This window comes from Aquila chrysaetos, chromosome 12 (genome assembly GCF_900496995.4).
Source record: "Aquila chrysaetos chrysaetos chromosome 12, bAquChr1.4, whole genome shotgun sequence".
NCBI classification, from domain to species: domain Eukaryota; kingdom Metazoa; phylum Chordata; class Aves; order Accipitriformes; family Accipitridae; genus Aquila; species Aquila chrysaetos.
In genome coordinates this window covers 18,211,634-18,228,941 of record NC_044015.1, presented here as the reverse complement: position 1 = coordinate 18,228,941, position 17,308 = coordinate 18,211,634, and the positions used below count along the sequence as shown (strand labels likewise).

General features: G+C 37.9%; 1 protein-coding gene across 4 annotated transcripts in view; it reads right to left on the bottom strand.

Annotated features, from left to right (window-relative positions):
- Nucleotides 1-17,308, bottom strand: part of NR5A2 (nuclear receptor subfamily 5 group A member 2) — a 98,751-nt gene that overhangs the window by 68,301 nt on the left and 13,142 nt on the right. For all 4 annotated transcript variants that reach the window (XM_041128088.1, XM_030033710.2, XM_030033712.2 and 1 more), the window contains 3 exons: nucleotides 17,024-17,142; nucleotides 15,583-15,724; nucleotides 12,224-12,870 (listed from right to left, as the gene is read on the bottom strand). In XM_041128088.1, coding sequence (XP_040984022.1) covers nucleotides 12,224-12,870; nucleotides 15,583-15,724; nucleotides 17,024-17,142 — 908 coding nt within the window. The remainder of the gene's footprint in view (nucleotides 1-12,223; nucleotides 12,871-15,582; nucleotides 15,725-17,023; nucleotides 17,143-17,308) is intronic.

The following is a 17,308-nucleotide window of genomic DNA, read 5'->3' as shown; positions in this document are numbered from 1 at the left end:
CTGAAGTCAAGAGAAGGGCATGCCTTAAAGGAGAAGCATGCAAATTAAAAATATATGCTGTTCAACATTACCAAATGAGCTAGCCATGTAAACACCAACTTTGAGGTGTAACCCTTCCTACTGGGAACGCTCCCCTGGAAAGTTCATTCTTAGTCAGGAGAGAACATTGTCCTTGACCATGCTTGCAGAATGCGAACCTATCATGTGAATGACAGGTCCAAAACAAAGTAAAGTAATTGCCATGTGTTTATTGCTACTTAAAGTTGTTATTATTGTTGTTGCTGTTGCTAATATTCTTGTTGTTTATCCACTGTATTATAAACAAGGACCATTGTTTTCCAAGTCCTGCATCAGAAAGACAGTTTTTTTGATGCTACTCCTTATAGCAATTTTGGATGTCTCAAAGACTAGAAAGTCTGGGTAGAATCTTAGCAATACGGCCAATATTCAAAACACTGTTGGGAGATTCTAGGTCTCAGCCTCAAATGCAGAAAATTGCCTGATCTTGCTTTTAATGAGTGTAATATGTACTTATATATGTACTAACGCAAACAATACTCCAATAGTATTTATGAGTAGCTTGCTTTCTGTCTCCCTCTGTTTTCTCCATATGTAGATAGATGGAACATCAGTGATTGTGGAGTGGTTACAAAAGAAGCTGAAACTATTTATACTGTAGTGACCTGGGTGTGAGCTACACATTACGCTTGGCTTCCACTTGCACACTAGATGATTTGCACTACCACCTAATTTAGCCTCATGCCTCCCAGCAGCCTGTCCACTACATCGCTACCATCTCCCACAATTCTTTCTAACGTCAGGGTTGTTATGCCCTAAAACTACTGCACAGACAAATGGGAGTGGAACCAGAGGCTTTGGGCAATTGTCGCCTATTATTCTCCCTACATGTTTTTGCTGTTACCTGAAGGAAAGTTAATAGTTTGGATTAACTACCTTTATGGTTTTATTGTGATTTTTACTGAGCTCCAGCAGTAGCAAGATGGAAAGGAGACTGCTGGCCTGTCTGACCTACCCACTCTGAACCTTTTTCTCAAAGATTTCCACCTTTTCCCAAAAGGGTGCACAAGGAGTTTAAGGGCTTGGCACTGAAACACACTGACTGTTGTTGAAGGTCTCTGTAGGATAGGTCAGTGGAGCCTAGAGCCACAAATAACTGTAGTTACTGCGTCCTATGTAGTGGCTGTGGTACTACCACTATTCCCAAGAAAGAGAAAGGAAAAGAAGAGGAAATAAATAACAAAAAGGGCATTTAGAAATAACATGTAGCAAATATGAAATGTAAAAACTTGACAAAGGTGGCTTTACAGAAGAAACCAGGAAACTGGCAGATGCTGCAAGTGAAACTGGAAATACAGTATTCAAGATCTTAACTTGCACTTCTTATTCAGACAAAATTCTCATTGGCTTCAGTAAAGTTTTCTTCCGATAAGCAGTACAAGACTGGGCCCATAAGCACAACCTGACTTACACTGAAAATTACTATATGCAAGACTGACTTGTTCAGCGCTCTATTTAGGAGAGTAAGCAGTTGTAGGTACACATTTATTTCCTTATAAAGGGAATTCTGGCCCTAGCATGGAGACAAGGATGGTTCCCAGCACCCTGTTACTCTTTTCTCCCCATACCTTGAAGAAGGATGAAGTAGATTAGGGGATGACTAGACAGCCCTGTCTCTACCTCCTCTAAAGTGCTGGATTAGCCCTCAGACTAAATAAGCAGCTGGCGCACAAGGGCTGCAGCAAGCTGCTTCTCAAGTGGTGAGGGATTATGACTCAGCACCACCAGTCACTGTGTTTGCTCATTACTCAGGACAAATTGCGAGACTGCAGTAAGTATTCCCCAATAAATACCACAAGGTATCCAGATGAAACAGACGGTGCTGACTGTAACACCAGAATAAAGATACAATTCTTCGTCACATCCAGTGTCACTTAGTCAGGGTGATGTTTCCGGTATTCAGCAAACATGCCAGTAAAAGAATTTCCTTGGCATACAGACAACATGGAAATGTCCTTTTAAAAAATCAGTTAATACCAACAGAATTCATGAGCTAGCTGCAACCATTTCCTATGCTATGGAAAGAACACTTGAATAAGGTTAACCAAGACATTTCACCCTTCCAACATCCCCCCTCCCCATCTATTTCTGGATGTCGTCTTTTGTTCACCCTTTGCTAATTATAGTGGCCTTGCTTAGGTGATATTTATAGTCTTAAAAGAGTTGCCTGACTTTTAGAACACTTTATTCATGTATATTTCCTGTGTTTATTGTTGCCTCAACTAATTTTTAAAATTAAATTTACTTGATCCAAGATTTTGTTTAGTAACAAATATCAAAGTACTTTTCTTTCAACAAATGCAAGAGCTGTATTTAGATGTAAAAAGCATTTTCCTATTTCTGAATTTCTGAAAACAGATTTTAGTTTCTTTCCCTTTCTAAGTGATGGGTATGACAGACGATTCCAGAATTAGACAAAATGACATTTCTTTTTTCACCACAATATGATTATTTGGTACCTTATTTTACTAATTTATCGGGGTTTTTTTGTTTGGGTTTTTTTTTTTTTTTTTTTTTGTCTGTAATGGTTGCTTTAATGACTGGGGTGTTTCCAAGGCACAGTGTTAAATATTTGTTTGCCCAGACTGCCCCAATGTTTACCTAACCACCTATAATTGAACTTCTACCAGTTACAGAAGCAGAAAAAAGACATTGAGGATGTCCATCTAAAATTATAGCTTCACTGTGCCACCAGCACTGTATTTTACCTCTTTCTTAGTTTTCCTTAATTCCTTCTTAAATCCGCCCTTTTATTTCTTCCGTAGCTGCTCTACAAATGTGCCTGCAGTGGTGCCAATAGCAACAACTTTCAGTCCCTATTTCAAAAGCTCAAATAAAGAACATTTTAGGGAAAAATTTGGTGCGTGTCTTTCAACTCTACTGAAAGCAGACGAACTTGGGGAAAGGTTAAAGCGAAGTGTGAGGTGAACACGCTGGCGGTTCACCTTTCAGCAGAGACCCTTTCTCCTTTCCCCGGTAGCTGCCATCCACTCAGACACGCACAGGCAGAAGGGCGGGCATTGCACCTCTGCGGAGGACAAACCCGGGCAGCTACGGCATCCCCCCGTTCAGTGCTCTGGCACGCCGATGCCTGTGTACGTGTCTCCATTCTACACCCGCGCGGTGCTGCCTAGCGGGACCGGTGAAGGGCAGACCAGCCCGTTGCAGCCCACTCCCGATGGCGACATAGGGAAGGGGGTGCTGCTTCCCAGGCGGGCTGCTAGAGCCCCCCAGCCCTGCTCCCACCCAGGTCGTACACGCCCCGAGCCCGGAGTTGGGCGCCGACCGCGAGGCACGCCTCGCCCTGCCCGGCAGTGGGGTTTGAGCGCCGTGCGGGTGCAGAAACACGGGGAGCAGAGCGGCTGCCCAGGGGACAGCGCTCAGCCTCGTGCGGTGCCGCAGGCTGCCCGCCCACACGCCGTTCACACAGCAGAGTCAGCCTCAGGTCGGAGAGGAGGAACGTGAGAGAGAGGCAGAGCCGCGGCCCTTGCGTTAGCTGCTTTTTTAGGGCCTGCTCCCAGAGTTCTTTGCTGATGTCCCGTGCAGGGCACAGCTCCTCTTTCAGACACAGGGCCCTGAGGGAACCTGCAGGCACTAACAGCCCCACCTGGCCCCCACCCACGGCACCATTTAAGCTCCAGGCAAGGCCCTGGCCCTCCCTGGGCTGCCTCACAGCTAGGGCTCCCTCACCGCCTGTGCGTGCCCTTGCCTTGTCCCCTCAAATCGTGCCTTGTCCCTGGGGGTCGTGAGGGTGGTGCGGTGGGCCACTCCCGCCGGCAGCCCTGGGGCCTGCCCTGGTTTGAGCTCGGGGCGGCAGGCCTGTGTCCCTCAGCCAGGCTGAGGTGGCGGTGGCTGCAGCGCCCGTCGGTTTCTGTGGCATGTGGAGAGCAAATGTTTCAGATCCATTTTATAATGTGGTAAGACAGTGTGTCGTGATTCAGCCAACATTAACTCTGAATAAAACTGTGCTTTTTATTCAGAGTTGAAATGAAACCTGATAATTAAAAGGTTTCTTATTAGAAAAAAAAAATTTAAAAAATCAGAAAACAGTTAAAGGCTGTCCTAAAGATAGTGATGTTACGTTTCAGTTTGCTTTTAACTGCTCTTTCCAGCCAGGTGTGGGAAAAGTGGGAGGGATTAAATAGCTATGTCATTTTCATGTCACTTTACTGAAAGATCTGTATTGCACTCATTTAACAGAGTACCAGATTTTGGACATGGCCACTGTCTTCATATTGGCTGTAATGGAGTTCAAACCAAATGTCTATCATTCATTTGGATATTTCTTGAATTGCACTCAGGTTTAAACTAATTTTTGAAACATTATTTCCTCTTGCACTAAAACTCATCCTTTCTTGAGGTTGCTATTTTTATGCATTGGCTTATGGGGGGTGGGGGTAATAAGCAACTGAATCTTATTTGCAGCACATGAAATTTTTCTTTGCTTCCTTTTAGAAGTAGTCTTGTAACTTGAGGCTATGAAATGGCGCAAACTGTGATAGCTTTGACGCATGACAAAAAATAAAATTAAATGCATGGCTAAGTTTTTGGCTAGCATAAAATGACATGCTTCCCTGGCAATAGATGGGTAGTAGAGAGATACCAGATAGATGTTGAAGTGCAGTCTGCCTCTTGATTTTACTCCCTCTATTTGAAACTCTATTTTATAATAATTTTAAAATTGGAAATGGAAAAGACTTAAGTCCTCTAGTACGTTCCTGTGCCTATACAGCTGTATAGTGCGTCCAACCTGTTCTGAGTGATCTTACAATTAACAGCACAATTTGAAAGCCCTCAGCTTTAGGCCTTTTCTCCAATAATAAGTCTGATGACTGAATGTTGTGGAAAGCATCTTCTCGGTGCTACTATGGGTAGAACAGAGTTCCCCACTCTCTAAGTTCTTTGTTTTGTTCAGATTTTGTGCTTCTACATGGCTGCCATATAGTTGTATTCATTGCTTCATCAAGCTATGAATGTTCAGATCTCTTAATCTTTCTTCATAAATCACACTTTCCTCTGCTTTTCTTGTCATTTGTCAGCATTTTTCAGCCCTAGAGCTGAGTGGATTATGTGAGCTATTGACTCCATAGTGCTGTATATACAAAGATGATCATCTCTTGATCTGGAGCAGCTTACCTCTACATATGAAAGTATAGAATAACATCCATTTATATTATAGGGCTTCAGCAGGGCTGATAGGAAGTCGATAAGTGACTTCAGTATGGCTAGGATTTCATCCTTACTGTAGGTGATCCTAAAGGCTACAGGTTAACAGAAGAACATCCTTAAATCTGAATGGCCTTGATGATAGATTCAGAGAGGCAAACTTTTACTGTAACTGGGAACCATCCCATACAACAGAAATATCATACAGGTATCGTACACAAGTGCTGGATCTGAATGAAACAGGTATCGTACAAAAACTCTGGATCTGAACGAAACAAGTTCTCTTCCTGTAGTAAAATTTACTGCCTGGTTGTAGGAAATGTCATAATTTGAAGGGGGAAAAATAGCTTTTCTTGTGGCAGAAACTTGCAAAAAATGGAGTTCTTTGCAAGTGAAGATCTGTCACTAACAATAAAACTGTGACTTTCTTAAGCAACACCAGGAAACATAGCTATGATTTTCCAAGAGACTGGAATTGTTTAATTTTTAATGTGCAAAGCTCTCTCCATCATTTGGCAGAAAGAGCAAATCCTCACAGCAGAAAATAACAGTTAAAAATAGTGGTCTGGAAATACAACAGATTATGTTAACATGGCTGAGCATTCAATGTTCAGTTTCTTAGCCAGTACAGCAGTCATTATTAGCATTCACTCTAATATCACTTTGGACTAGCCACAGCATGCAAGATCCAAAGAGCACTATTTTTTTTCATGTTGCCCTACAGCAATGTGATATACATTTGGTAATGCACCCAACTGATCTTTCTACTGTTACTGCTGACAGTTGTCAAACTTAAATTGGAAACTTACACTTTGAAGAAAAAAATTAAACTGTAATGTTAAACTTCCGTTTTGTGTAACAAATGCCTCCAACTCACAGATGAACATGCAAGTATGGCTCTTCCCTCCCATCAAGGCTGCAGCGTCTGCTTCAGGCCATGTGGCAGAAGTGGCTGTGGCTATGTAATTCCCCATGTCGATACTACAGCCTATAATATCTCTGCTTGTCACTAGCATTAGGATGGGCTGGACAGCTTTTGGAATTGTTACTTGCTCAAATTTTCTCTAATAATAAGTAACAAAACGTTGTTACTGCATTGCGGGTATTCATGGGAACTTGGGTAAGTTTGCTACAGTGAACTGGTGACTGCAGATCCACTCAAGTGTAGAAGTGGCAGTGTTTAAAAAAAACCACCTACATGGAGCATGGTTCTTAGTCTCAGCATGATGCTGAATATTGGGTGTTAGATGGAAAAATGACTAAATCCAGAGCAACTGAATTCAGTCTCCTGCTATCAAAGGTGATAACACCATATGGCAGAGTGAAACTAAAGTATCCAGCTCCAACATGAAAGGGTGCAGGAGAACGTCATCTTTCTTCTTACCCCTAGAAAAAGTGCCAGAGGCTTAGCATCGAGCAAACTGTTTAGAAAGGCTGCAACATGACATGCCCACATGTTGAAATACAGCATTTAGTGACATCCTTTGTTCAGAGGAGAGCCAGAATAAGATCATAAAGTTAACTTTTAGCAGAGTGTTCCCCTACAGGGTTCAGCTATGTGGCAGGTATAATCCCATGCTTCATTAAACCCTGGTTTCTCTGCTGAGTCTTCTTTCTATAGCAATGATTTTACTATTTGTGAAATTAAATTAATGATTCTAAAGCAAAGAATTATTTGGTTGTGTAAGAGAAATACTCCCTTTCCCCAACATTTTTTAAATATTTGAGAAATACTTTTTCAGATCCAGATACATATAAACCAGATTAAAAATCAACAGCGACACATGACAACATATTATCTAATCTGATTACTGATATTAAGGGAAATCCTGGACATCAGTTTCTGGCAGCTTCCCTGATTGAAAGAACACTGCAGAAGTTTTATTTCATCACCTATATTAGTTACATTTCCTGTCCTGATAAACATACTACAAAGTCCAAAAGCACTTCAAGTTATCAAATTGCTTTTGATTACTTAAGTCTAAATAATATATCAACATTTCATCATCCTGAAGAAGAACTTTTAAGGTATTCCACTATTGATATTTTTTTCTCAAAAAAAAAAAAAAAAAAAAAAAAAAAAAAATCAAAAAAAAAAAAAAATCCCCAAACTATTTTTTTTCCTATTCTGTGTTAATTCAGTTAAATAATTGGATTTCTGTACTGCAATTCCTTATTTTCTATGCATTTCTTGATACATGATTACATGGAGACTGAAATTTGAAACTAAAGATGATGTATTGAGTATTATATTACTATATCTATATAAATACATTTTACAGAAAAAAATTAAGACTCCAGGAGTCCTGTTAATCCTATTCATGCTAAGTTTGCACTGCTTTAAGAAATAATTTGAAACTCTGCTAATATAGTTGTGCTTATGGGGAATATGTAATACAAAAATAGGCCTCTGTTAGCTTATTAGCTGCTAAAACATCTGTATTACCATGTACAGTAGAAGTTCTATAGATAGGGTTCTTTTGAGATACGTGGTTAAACCATTGTTTCTTTGAAGGCCACATATGGAGCTAGTGTAAGCATGGACAAATTTATACTTATAGCAAGAAATCTGTCCCAGAACTGATACAGTCTGACATGATTTAATAGCCTAAATTTGCAAACTCAGTGAATAGTTCTAGGATGAGCTTCTTTAACATGAAGTACACTGGCTCTTCCTGCAATCATTCACTAAACGGGTTTGTGCTCACATAGTACTTTGACCTATGACATCCTCACTAAAATAGCCAAATAAGTCAAGGTAATATTTTTTTTGTGAGTCACAAGTCCTTTAGTGCCTTTTTTGTAACTATCAACATTTAGTTAATTTTCTGATCCTTAGCCAGGAGAAAGTATCCTGAGGACTGTTATACAGTGCAGGTCCTGTCTTCTTCCTGCCCCAAGCAGAGACTGCTTTCTTTTATGGGTTCAGGAATACTTAGCTTTGGAAGTAGTTGTTGAATTTTCCCTGATGAGGGCTGATGAGGAAAGACCAGTCCAGTGGAACTGTCTGCATCCCTTCTCGAGGCCAGGTAACCTTTGGACTCTAGAAACTCTTGCAATATTTTCTTTTTAGCTTTGTACAAAGACCTTTCACCTGACTAAGACAGCTGGCTACAAATCTAGCATCCCCAGGGCATTCCTGAGTTTTCTTAGCTGAGGATAAGACGGATATATCTTACTTTTATATTTACTGAGCTTTCAACAACTCCAGAATAGCAAACAAAGGCCTTCTTTACTATTACTGTTAGTATCATCATGAGACTACTGGGAGGTTATCTCTGTATTCTTATTTCATCTGTGTACAAAGAACTATACAGAAACATTTCTCATTATGAATAAGCAAGTAATATGTGATGTCAAACCCCAAAATTTATGATGTAATTACTAATTACAAAGTATTCTGACTTCACAAGACAGATAGGTATGTTTGAGATTTTAGCAGGTGTTAAATTCAAAGTTACAGGATTGCAACTGGCTGCTTTGGATCTTTCTCTGACATTATTACTAATTCTGATGTGTGCTTCATTAATATTTCCATTAATTTCTGATATCCAACAGAAGATGGGAGGATCTGCTCCTAAGCAAGTGTGAGCATTAGCCTTAAATTACGTACTTAAATTCATATACAGGTCAAATTCTGTAAAATGCAGTGCGCACTATAGGTTGTTCCTGCTTAGTCAATATTTTTACCTTTTACATGCTTACATGTATAACACATACCAAAAGAGGTGTTGACAATTTGTAGAGCAACAAGTGAGATGATTGTGATTGATAAGCATAAGCTGATAAAAGCTTCATGAAATAAAGTTTTAAAACATGTTTGTTATCACTTGAGATCTCTTTTAAAAAAGCACCAATTTTCAGCCAAATGAAAGGAAAAAGAGAAAACTTTAAAACTGTACTTCACTGGTGGTTTTTTGTTATTATCTCTAGGGTAAATGTGGCCTAAACCACTGATGGACTGGGACAGCATTTTTTTTATCATATGCTCCTCCTTTTCAGTCCCTCCTGAACTCTGCTAGCTACAAATCTCTAGGTGTAGCAGAAAGGAAAATGTTTGCCCTTTTATATGAATTGAAGAGACAAATGTGTTAGACTAAATTTAGAATGAAGTGAAAGGATACAGTAAAGAATTGCAAACATGCTGATTAGTAACTTGCAGCCAGTTGTGCAAGGCATCACTTATGACAAAATCATGATGAATTTCATACAAGCCACATTTATACTTTTTTACTGTTTAATTATGTAATTTAAAATTTTAGTCCCACAGATCTACTAATGCACCTGTCTTATCTGAAAGACATCTCAAGATTCAGTTGTTAAGTTTAGACAGGTAAGAATAATAAGAAAATATCTTCTCAAGCAAATACATACTTCTCAGCTGTGTATAGGCAGGGAACTGTTAGCTGTTCTGAAAATCTAGTTGCACCTTTATCACAATCCTCTTCCCTTCCTTCTGAAATTAAAATCTCTGTCATATCCTTAGGTGTTGTGGTTTGGGGTTTTTTTTCCCTCCCCCACAGGTATTCATGTTCTGTGGAGCAATCTGAAATAGCTGCTTTTGCTACCTTGATCAGAAGGAACTGAAACCATGGATGGATAGAATAGAGCTGTGTTTGGTAAAGGTTTGGAAACCCTTTGTTTAATTCTGATCCTCTGCTCTCAGCTGCAAAGAGAGATGATGTTACCTGGTGCTGTTAATGGTGTAGAGTCTGATCTAAATACATTTTGAGCACCTCACTTTTCTGAAGTTGAGAAGCTTAAAGTTCTTAGCATTGTGTGTAATCTGGCCCCTAAATGTTGGATGTAGATGGATTTCCAAGTGTGTTGCTATTGTTCTGGAATGCTGTGCAGTTTACTTGATCTTGTCCAATTGAAAAAAAAAAAAATCTGGATATGCCAGAAGGTATGAAACTGTCTGAACTCTAAGTTTCTAAGATGTAAAGGGAACAAATACTAAGATGAAACCAACGACTTCTAAAAATGTGTGAAAGTCAATTCATTAGTCAAAGGCTATATGTAGTGAATTTCTAGATTATATGTATTTCCAGAAGTCTGTATATACATGGTAGTTTGTATATACGTCCAGAGCCAGGAGAAGTTGGTCAGAATTTTCATGAAACAAATTTCTGCATCTTTTGTGTCCATACTAGTAAACATGTTGGTTGAAGAATATCATCCCGGATGAGGTTGGAAGTGAAGACTGTCTCTAAAACTACTCCCAGTATAGCATGTTGAATGCTTATAAAATCTGCCGATTGATTAGGGCTTGGAACCATAAAAAGTAAACGTTTCCTGAATATGTTTTCATATTCTCACTTCAATCATAACTGGAATTTTAAGGCAGATCATAACTTTAAAATTCTTATACTAAAGCTAGTTCTCTAAGTCTCAGTGATTTTTAACATGGTTACTCCAGACTAAAGTAATCCTCAGTGTATGGGTAGAAAGATCTGGTCCCTGATATTTAGGACATAGTCTGTTGGAAATGTAACGTGTTTGCAGTTTTAATTTTTAAATTATTTAAAATGCGTAGCGTGGCTTATAGCTTACTATAAAATTGTAAACAACTTAGCAAAGATCTGACAGTATTTTCCTCTCTTTAATCCATTTTCTTTTTCCCCTCTGAGTAAACTTCCTCCCTTCTTTCTCTTTACACAGACTGAGTTTTTAATGGTTCCTGCAACGATTCTCATGAAAAATTAGAGAGAAGCTGGAGTTGTATATGTAACATATACAGCTTGCTTTTCTTGTAATCAGGCTTTATTTCATGTGTCTGCATCATTATGGTTATGACAGAAATACTGTTGTGGCAAGCATCCTGACTGCAGCTCTTCATTCATGTAGATTCAATTCTCAGTGAACTTCTACAGTAATTGTTGTATTTAGATATTGTATTATTTTTCCCTTAGCTTGGCAGTAGTCAGCAAGAAATTATGTGTAGTCCAAAAACTTTACAGATTTCAGCAGCAAATATTTGTGGCAAAAACATCTCTGTGTAGCAGACAGAGATTCAGTAACTAGCAATATAATAGGGAAATTCAGATGTGATTTAAGTTCATCATCTTGAGGGTTCTTTTGAGACAGAAGATCTTTTATTCATTCCAGAGCTAAGTTCTGTATCAAGAGAGTGGTTAAAAACTGTAGTTTATCTCTATTGTCTTATCCCAAATTTCTGGCTTAAAATTTCAGACCTGACCACAACAGACCACAAAACTGCCTTAACAAAAAGTCCCAGAAATGTAAGGGGGGGAATTTCTGGCCAGAGAGTTGTGCATGAGGATTCATTGGGTGCTCCAACAAAATTAAGAGCCTAAAGGTCACTGTAGCCAGCCTAGGATAAGGGAATCCCCCATGTATCAGTGATGATGAGAACCAAAAGGAGTCCTTAAGGTATCTTCTTCTTCCTTGCTTTCTGTTCTGTGTGTACCCTGCTTAGGATTCAGCCTTCATGGTTAACTACATGCATGGGAATGCACAAAATAATATCCCAGTGAGAAAGTGAATATTCCAAATATGGACTTACATAAGGAGTGTACAGAGATGCACAGAAATGGCATTCCCCTATATGTTAAATAAGGTAATAAAACAGTTACATAAATGAATGTACAATGGTGTAACAGGCATGCTTACAACTCTGAATACAAGCCAGACAGTGAGCAATACTGACAGAGAAAGAGTGAAATTTATGTGAGGCCCTGTGGAGGTTAATAACAGTTGTGATAAATAGTAAAGTACAGAAGAGCTGAACTGAAACTTGAATCTCTTTGCTACGGCTAATTACAGGCTCAGGTGGAAGACAACTACAAGTTTCTCCTCATAATAGTCTGCCTACTTCAAGCCAAATAAATTAAGAATGAGATGCTGGGGGGCGAAGGAAGAAAAGATAAACCATACTTTCTTGCTTGAAGTACAACATTGTAACAAATGGTATCTTTTTCTGGATTGAATGATAATATAATGCAAGATTGTTACCTACCTTAAGTTCTCTAAAAAAGATGCTACTCCTAGCCCATTCAACAATGGAGAAGAGGGTTTGGTCAGCCATTTTACACATAAGCCCAAATGTGTTGAGCTTCTCATGTTTGCTTCTGTTGGCTTGCTCTTGCTGCAGATATGCCATGATCTTAGCTTGGACTTGCGGCTCATCTGGCTCACATTTCAGGAGTTCCAATATCAGATGTGGAATACTTGCTGGTGAGCTTGTTTGATAACTATCCATGTATGAGTAGCCCATTATTGATTCTGGTGAACTAGTGTAAGGGTCAGGGTACTCAGACTTGATAGCACGGCTTGGAAAATGGCCATAGGTTTGGTAACCTTGCAAACTGCCATGGGGTGGCATTGTCATACTAATTGGAGAGGTTACAAAGGGACTTCTGTCATAGTCTGTAGGAGGCAAGGCAGTATGGTTCAGAGGTAGGCCTTTGGAGGCAGAATGGATGTTCTGGATTGCAGAGGATATTGTCAGGTCAGTCGGCATTGCTTGGATCACCTGAGTCATGGCTTCCAGTTTAAGTCCATTTGCTCGGATAAGAGCTTTCTTCTGCTGCTTCAATGCCCTGTCTCTCTTGTACATTGGTCCAAACTTGTTTCGGCCACCACGCATTCGGTCAGCTCGCACAGCTGTCAGGGGAGAGGAGGAAGTAAATCATAATTAAAACTTGGAATCAACATTCTTTAATGAAACACACATTAGGACAGAGCAAAAATGTAAAAATGTAACTCCCCCTTTTTTTTTTTAAATTCAAAGTAGCACTTTTATTCCTAAAGAAAAAGATTTATTTTGACTTAACAAATGTCACTTTTTTCTGGTAATTTAAATATCACATGCATATATTACTAACATAGAAAGACTTCTCTTTACATTGATTAGGACACAGGGACAAACACAATGGTTGGCTACAGGAATTTCACACCTGCTATGGGATCATGTGGAGATCTCAATGTATATTTGGTTTTATGTCAAGCTACTATGTCATTAAGATACAAGGGCTGATGTCCAGAATTTGTCTGAGACGTATCCAGCAGACCACATTGTCTCATTATAATCATTCCATTACTGCCTTCCACCGCAGCAAAACATCTGAAATGTAAATTGTGAAATGTTCAGTAATCACAAAGGGGAATACGTTTGTCTTGGCAAAAAGGAAATATTTCCTTTTGATGATTCTTCAGGTTGATGTAAAACTTTAAGAGATTTCTAGTTAGTTGAACAGCTCTACAGAAATGTTTAGCTGCAGTTGGAATGTGCAGAGAGAAAGCTGTCAGCTTGCTACTTTCCACACAGAAGGTGGTAGTGAAACAGAAACTATTGACATTGTTCTGGCTTGTAATATCTCTGGAATTAGAAATAATTAAAACAAATCCACCTCAACAGCTGCCTTGGGAGTCATACTGGTGGTCTCTGTCACAGCAGTGTCTGTCACCATGTTATATATGTAATGGACTAGCGACGAGCTCTCACCAAGCCCACCTTGCCCAACGGCAATTAGATTGAAAGAGGAACCTTTGACAGCCTGGTGACATGTTGAGACTGCTGAGATTGCTGGAGGTTAAGTTCTTGAGCTTTTTATCTTAGGGATTAGTAGAACATTAAAAATTTATTATGAATGCTAGATACGCATAATACTGTACATTATCATAAGGACTTTAACGTTTAATGATTTTTTTGGTCCATGGTAATTTATGAACTAGACTTTAAGGCTATATATATTGCTGTTGGGGAAATACACATATAAATGTCACAAGTATTTACAATTACGGAAGCACATGTCCTTCCAATTTTCTAAACAAAGGAAAAGAAGTTGTATGGATGTGTGGATAAGGAAGCTAAAGTACATTTTCTAGAGTATCTTTAAAACTACAGGCACTTTGCTTAAATTTGTAATAAAAATGTTGCTGCTAATATTGCTGTTGGATGTTGATTTTGAGCAAAATACAGGAAATTAAAATAATTAATCACCATGCTGGTAAATATAAGTAACTTTAAATCTGTATACATAGTACCCTTTCAAGTATTCTATAATTAAAAACTGTGAGCCAAACTGGATTAACAAATGCTTTTCTATAACTGTTATAGAAATTAAGGTGAACTGCATGTAATCACAGAAGACAAAATTTGATTCTGTATCATTGTCAGCAACTGAGAGGAGTTAAAAGTAGGAGCAGATAAATGTATTTTGTCCTTATTCTTAACGTCAACAATGAGAAAAGGATTCCAAATGTCCTGTTATGGTACTACTTGAATTTGGAAGAACATGCAGTGGTTCAGGATGCTTAGTGCAGTGTGTCAGTGCTAGCTCAGTCTTGTGGGCAAATAGAATAGTATTGAATCCATCAAACTGCAGGAGGGTGATTTTTCTGTTTATCTTCAGCTATATCAACAGCTTTCCTTTGCCAGACTCAGGTGATTGGGTCTTATCATTTATGGTTCCCTTAAGGGTTTATGGTTTCCCTCCTTGGCCTGATTTTTCCTGGTTAAGCATCTAGGGTGAATGCCATTTCAGTACAACTGTAAGAATAAGGAATTTAGGACCTTGTCCTTGGTCAAGCAGAAATGTCGTTTGCTGTGAAATCTGAAAGTTAGTATTTTATATACCAAAGTTAGAATTAACTGTGTATGATTCGCAAATTCAAGTCGATGGTAATTTTGCATTCAGTTATCTCAAAGGGTATTGTACATTTTCATTGTTCTCTGTACATGAGAAAGTGAAATGAAGTCAAAAAGTATGCTTCAAAATGCCTTATTCTCTTTCATTTGTAACAGCATCTCAGGTGTAGCATCACAAAAATATAGGACACAACTTTAGAGATTATTTGGTTCCTTAATCCCAAAGGCAAGTTGGTGTGAGAAAAACCCTTATTTTCTCTGTTTTCTGCCTTATTGTCAGAAGAATAAAAAAACCAACCCTAGATAAAATATAAAGAAAACCAGACCACTCTCCATAGCAATGACTAATTTTTTTTCTAATCTGGACACTTCTTACGTATTTTATGTTTAATCTAAATTAAGTCCTTTTAAAAAGCTGCAAAACTATTCTGTCTAGATCCATTCATTCACAAACTCTAAAATACTGAAATATCAAATTATATACATATATGAAAAAATGGATTATGGTTTTGACTAGTTGTTAGTGATTTACCATTTACTCATTAGATTTTTTTTTATAAAGCAACAATTTCACTGAGCAAAGTCACCTTTTACTATCATTTCAAAACCACAATAAATATGTAGCTTTTTTTTATAAAATAGCATGGAATAACATATGAAATCCTATCATTTTCAAAATTAATCTATAGTATAGTTGACAATATCAGCAAGACTATAGCTCTTACCTTCCAATTTCATTCCAACACTTAGACATTTTTGAAATCGACAGTAAGGGCATCGTTTTCTCTGTGTTTTGTCAATCTGGCAATTCTGATTTTCTATACATGTGTACCTTTTGTTATTCTGGACTGTTCGCTTAAAGAATCCCTGTATGATAGATACAAAAGTTAGCCTGTTTTGCTTGAATAGCGTGTTTCAGCATTTTATTTTATGGAAATCATTGTAACATATTTTTCAGACACCACTCAAGCACTTATGAAGTTACATAGTTTATTTTAAATTACAGTGAGATGTACCCAGGAGAAAACCATCATACTCCAGAGGAGGTTTTCTTATGTTACTGTTATGTTTTATAGACTTATGCCAAAGCTTGGTAAGACTGGCTGTAGTCTCCTGTGCCCCTAACAGTGTTAGCAGAAATAGAGAGGCTGACCAGTTCCTTTTGTATTCTTTAATCATTGCAAAATTATTAAAGTCTTCCTTTTCAAGTAGTTTTACATTAAATAAATAGGAACACTGTTGCAAAGATAACAGAAATATGGAATACCTCTGGCTACTGTACATCCCAGTGGTCCATGCTAGAGGCATAATAAGTGCTTGTTGTTCATTTCTCATTGATTATTTTTTAATGAAAATATAATGTGCTAAGATAATTTTTCCATGCAACTAAATATTTTAAATTGCATTGTTCCGGCAAAGGAGTTTCATTTACAGTGCATTACTTAAGTAACCATAAAGAACTTTAAAAAAAATTTACATGACAAATTTGACATGTCATAAATTCATAAGTATTTAAACCCTTTAGTATAATAGAACCATGCAGATACATTTATCTTCCAATATGGTAAGTTGCATTTACAAATATTTTATTCTCAAAATTAATGAATGATCTAAACCAAATCATACATTAGTTACTTGCTTTTGTGTGTTGAGTGAGCTCTGACAGTTATAGTTTGTATGAAAAAAGTGCACGGTTATTATAGTCACAGAAATTTACATTGTAATACTGAAGGATGAAAAAATCTTAAGAAAGCTGCATTAGATTTTCCAAAGCTGATCTGTACTGAGGATACTTTTCCTACTTTATCCTCAAGGAACAGAAATACTCTGAATGTATATAAATCAACTAAAATCAATATTTAGGACAGTTAGGAATGAAAGTTGTTCTAGAACTACATCACAACAGCAGAATACTTAAAAGCACTCATAAAACTACAATGCAAAACAGTCCAAGTTGTTTCCATTTGTGCAGATGAGATCTCTCCAAGATACTTCTAAATCCTAAAGTTTTTTGGTGGTTAATTTTTTTATGTGAATGTAACAAGAAATATATCAGAAATAAGCCAAATTATTACACATCTGTTTTCTTTAATTATAATTTTTTCTGCTTATATTTGAAACTTTTTTTGCTGTACTTGTGTTTGTATGAAGTAATTAGTACAGAACCTTGCAGCTTTCACAAGTGAGAAGTCCATAATGGTACCCAGACACCTTATCTCCACAGACTGGACACAGTTCCTCAAGGTCTTCATCATAAGAGTAATTCACCATTTTAAACTGAGACACTAGAGAAAGGAGAAATAGCACATTCAATTAGAATTTACATTAATAACTCAAATTTTCTGCAACAGTTCTCATTTAGAGGGAAAGCTCACTTAAACATACATACGACTGCAAATTGAGGGAAAAAAAGTTATATTTTAAAAAGACAGTTTGCATTGAGACGTGCAA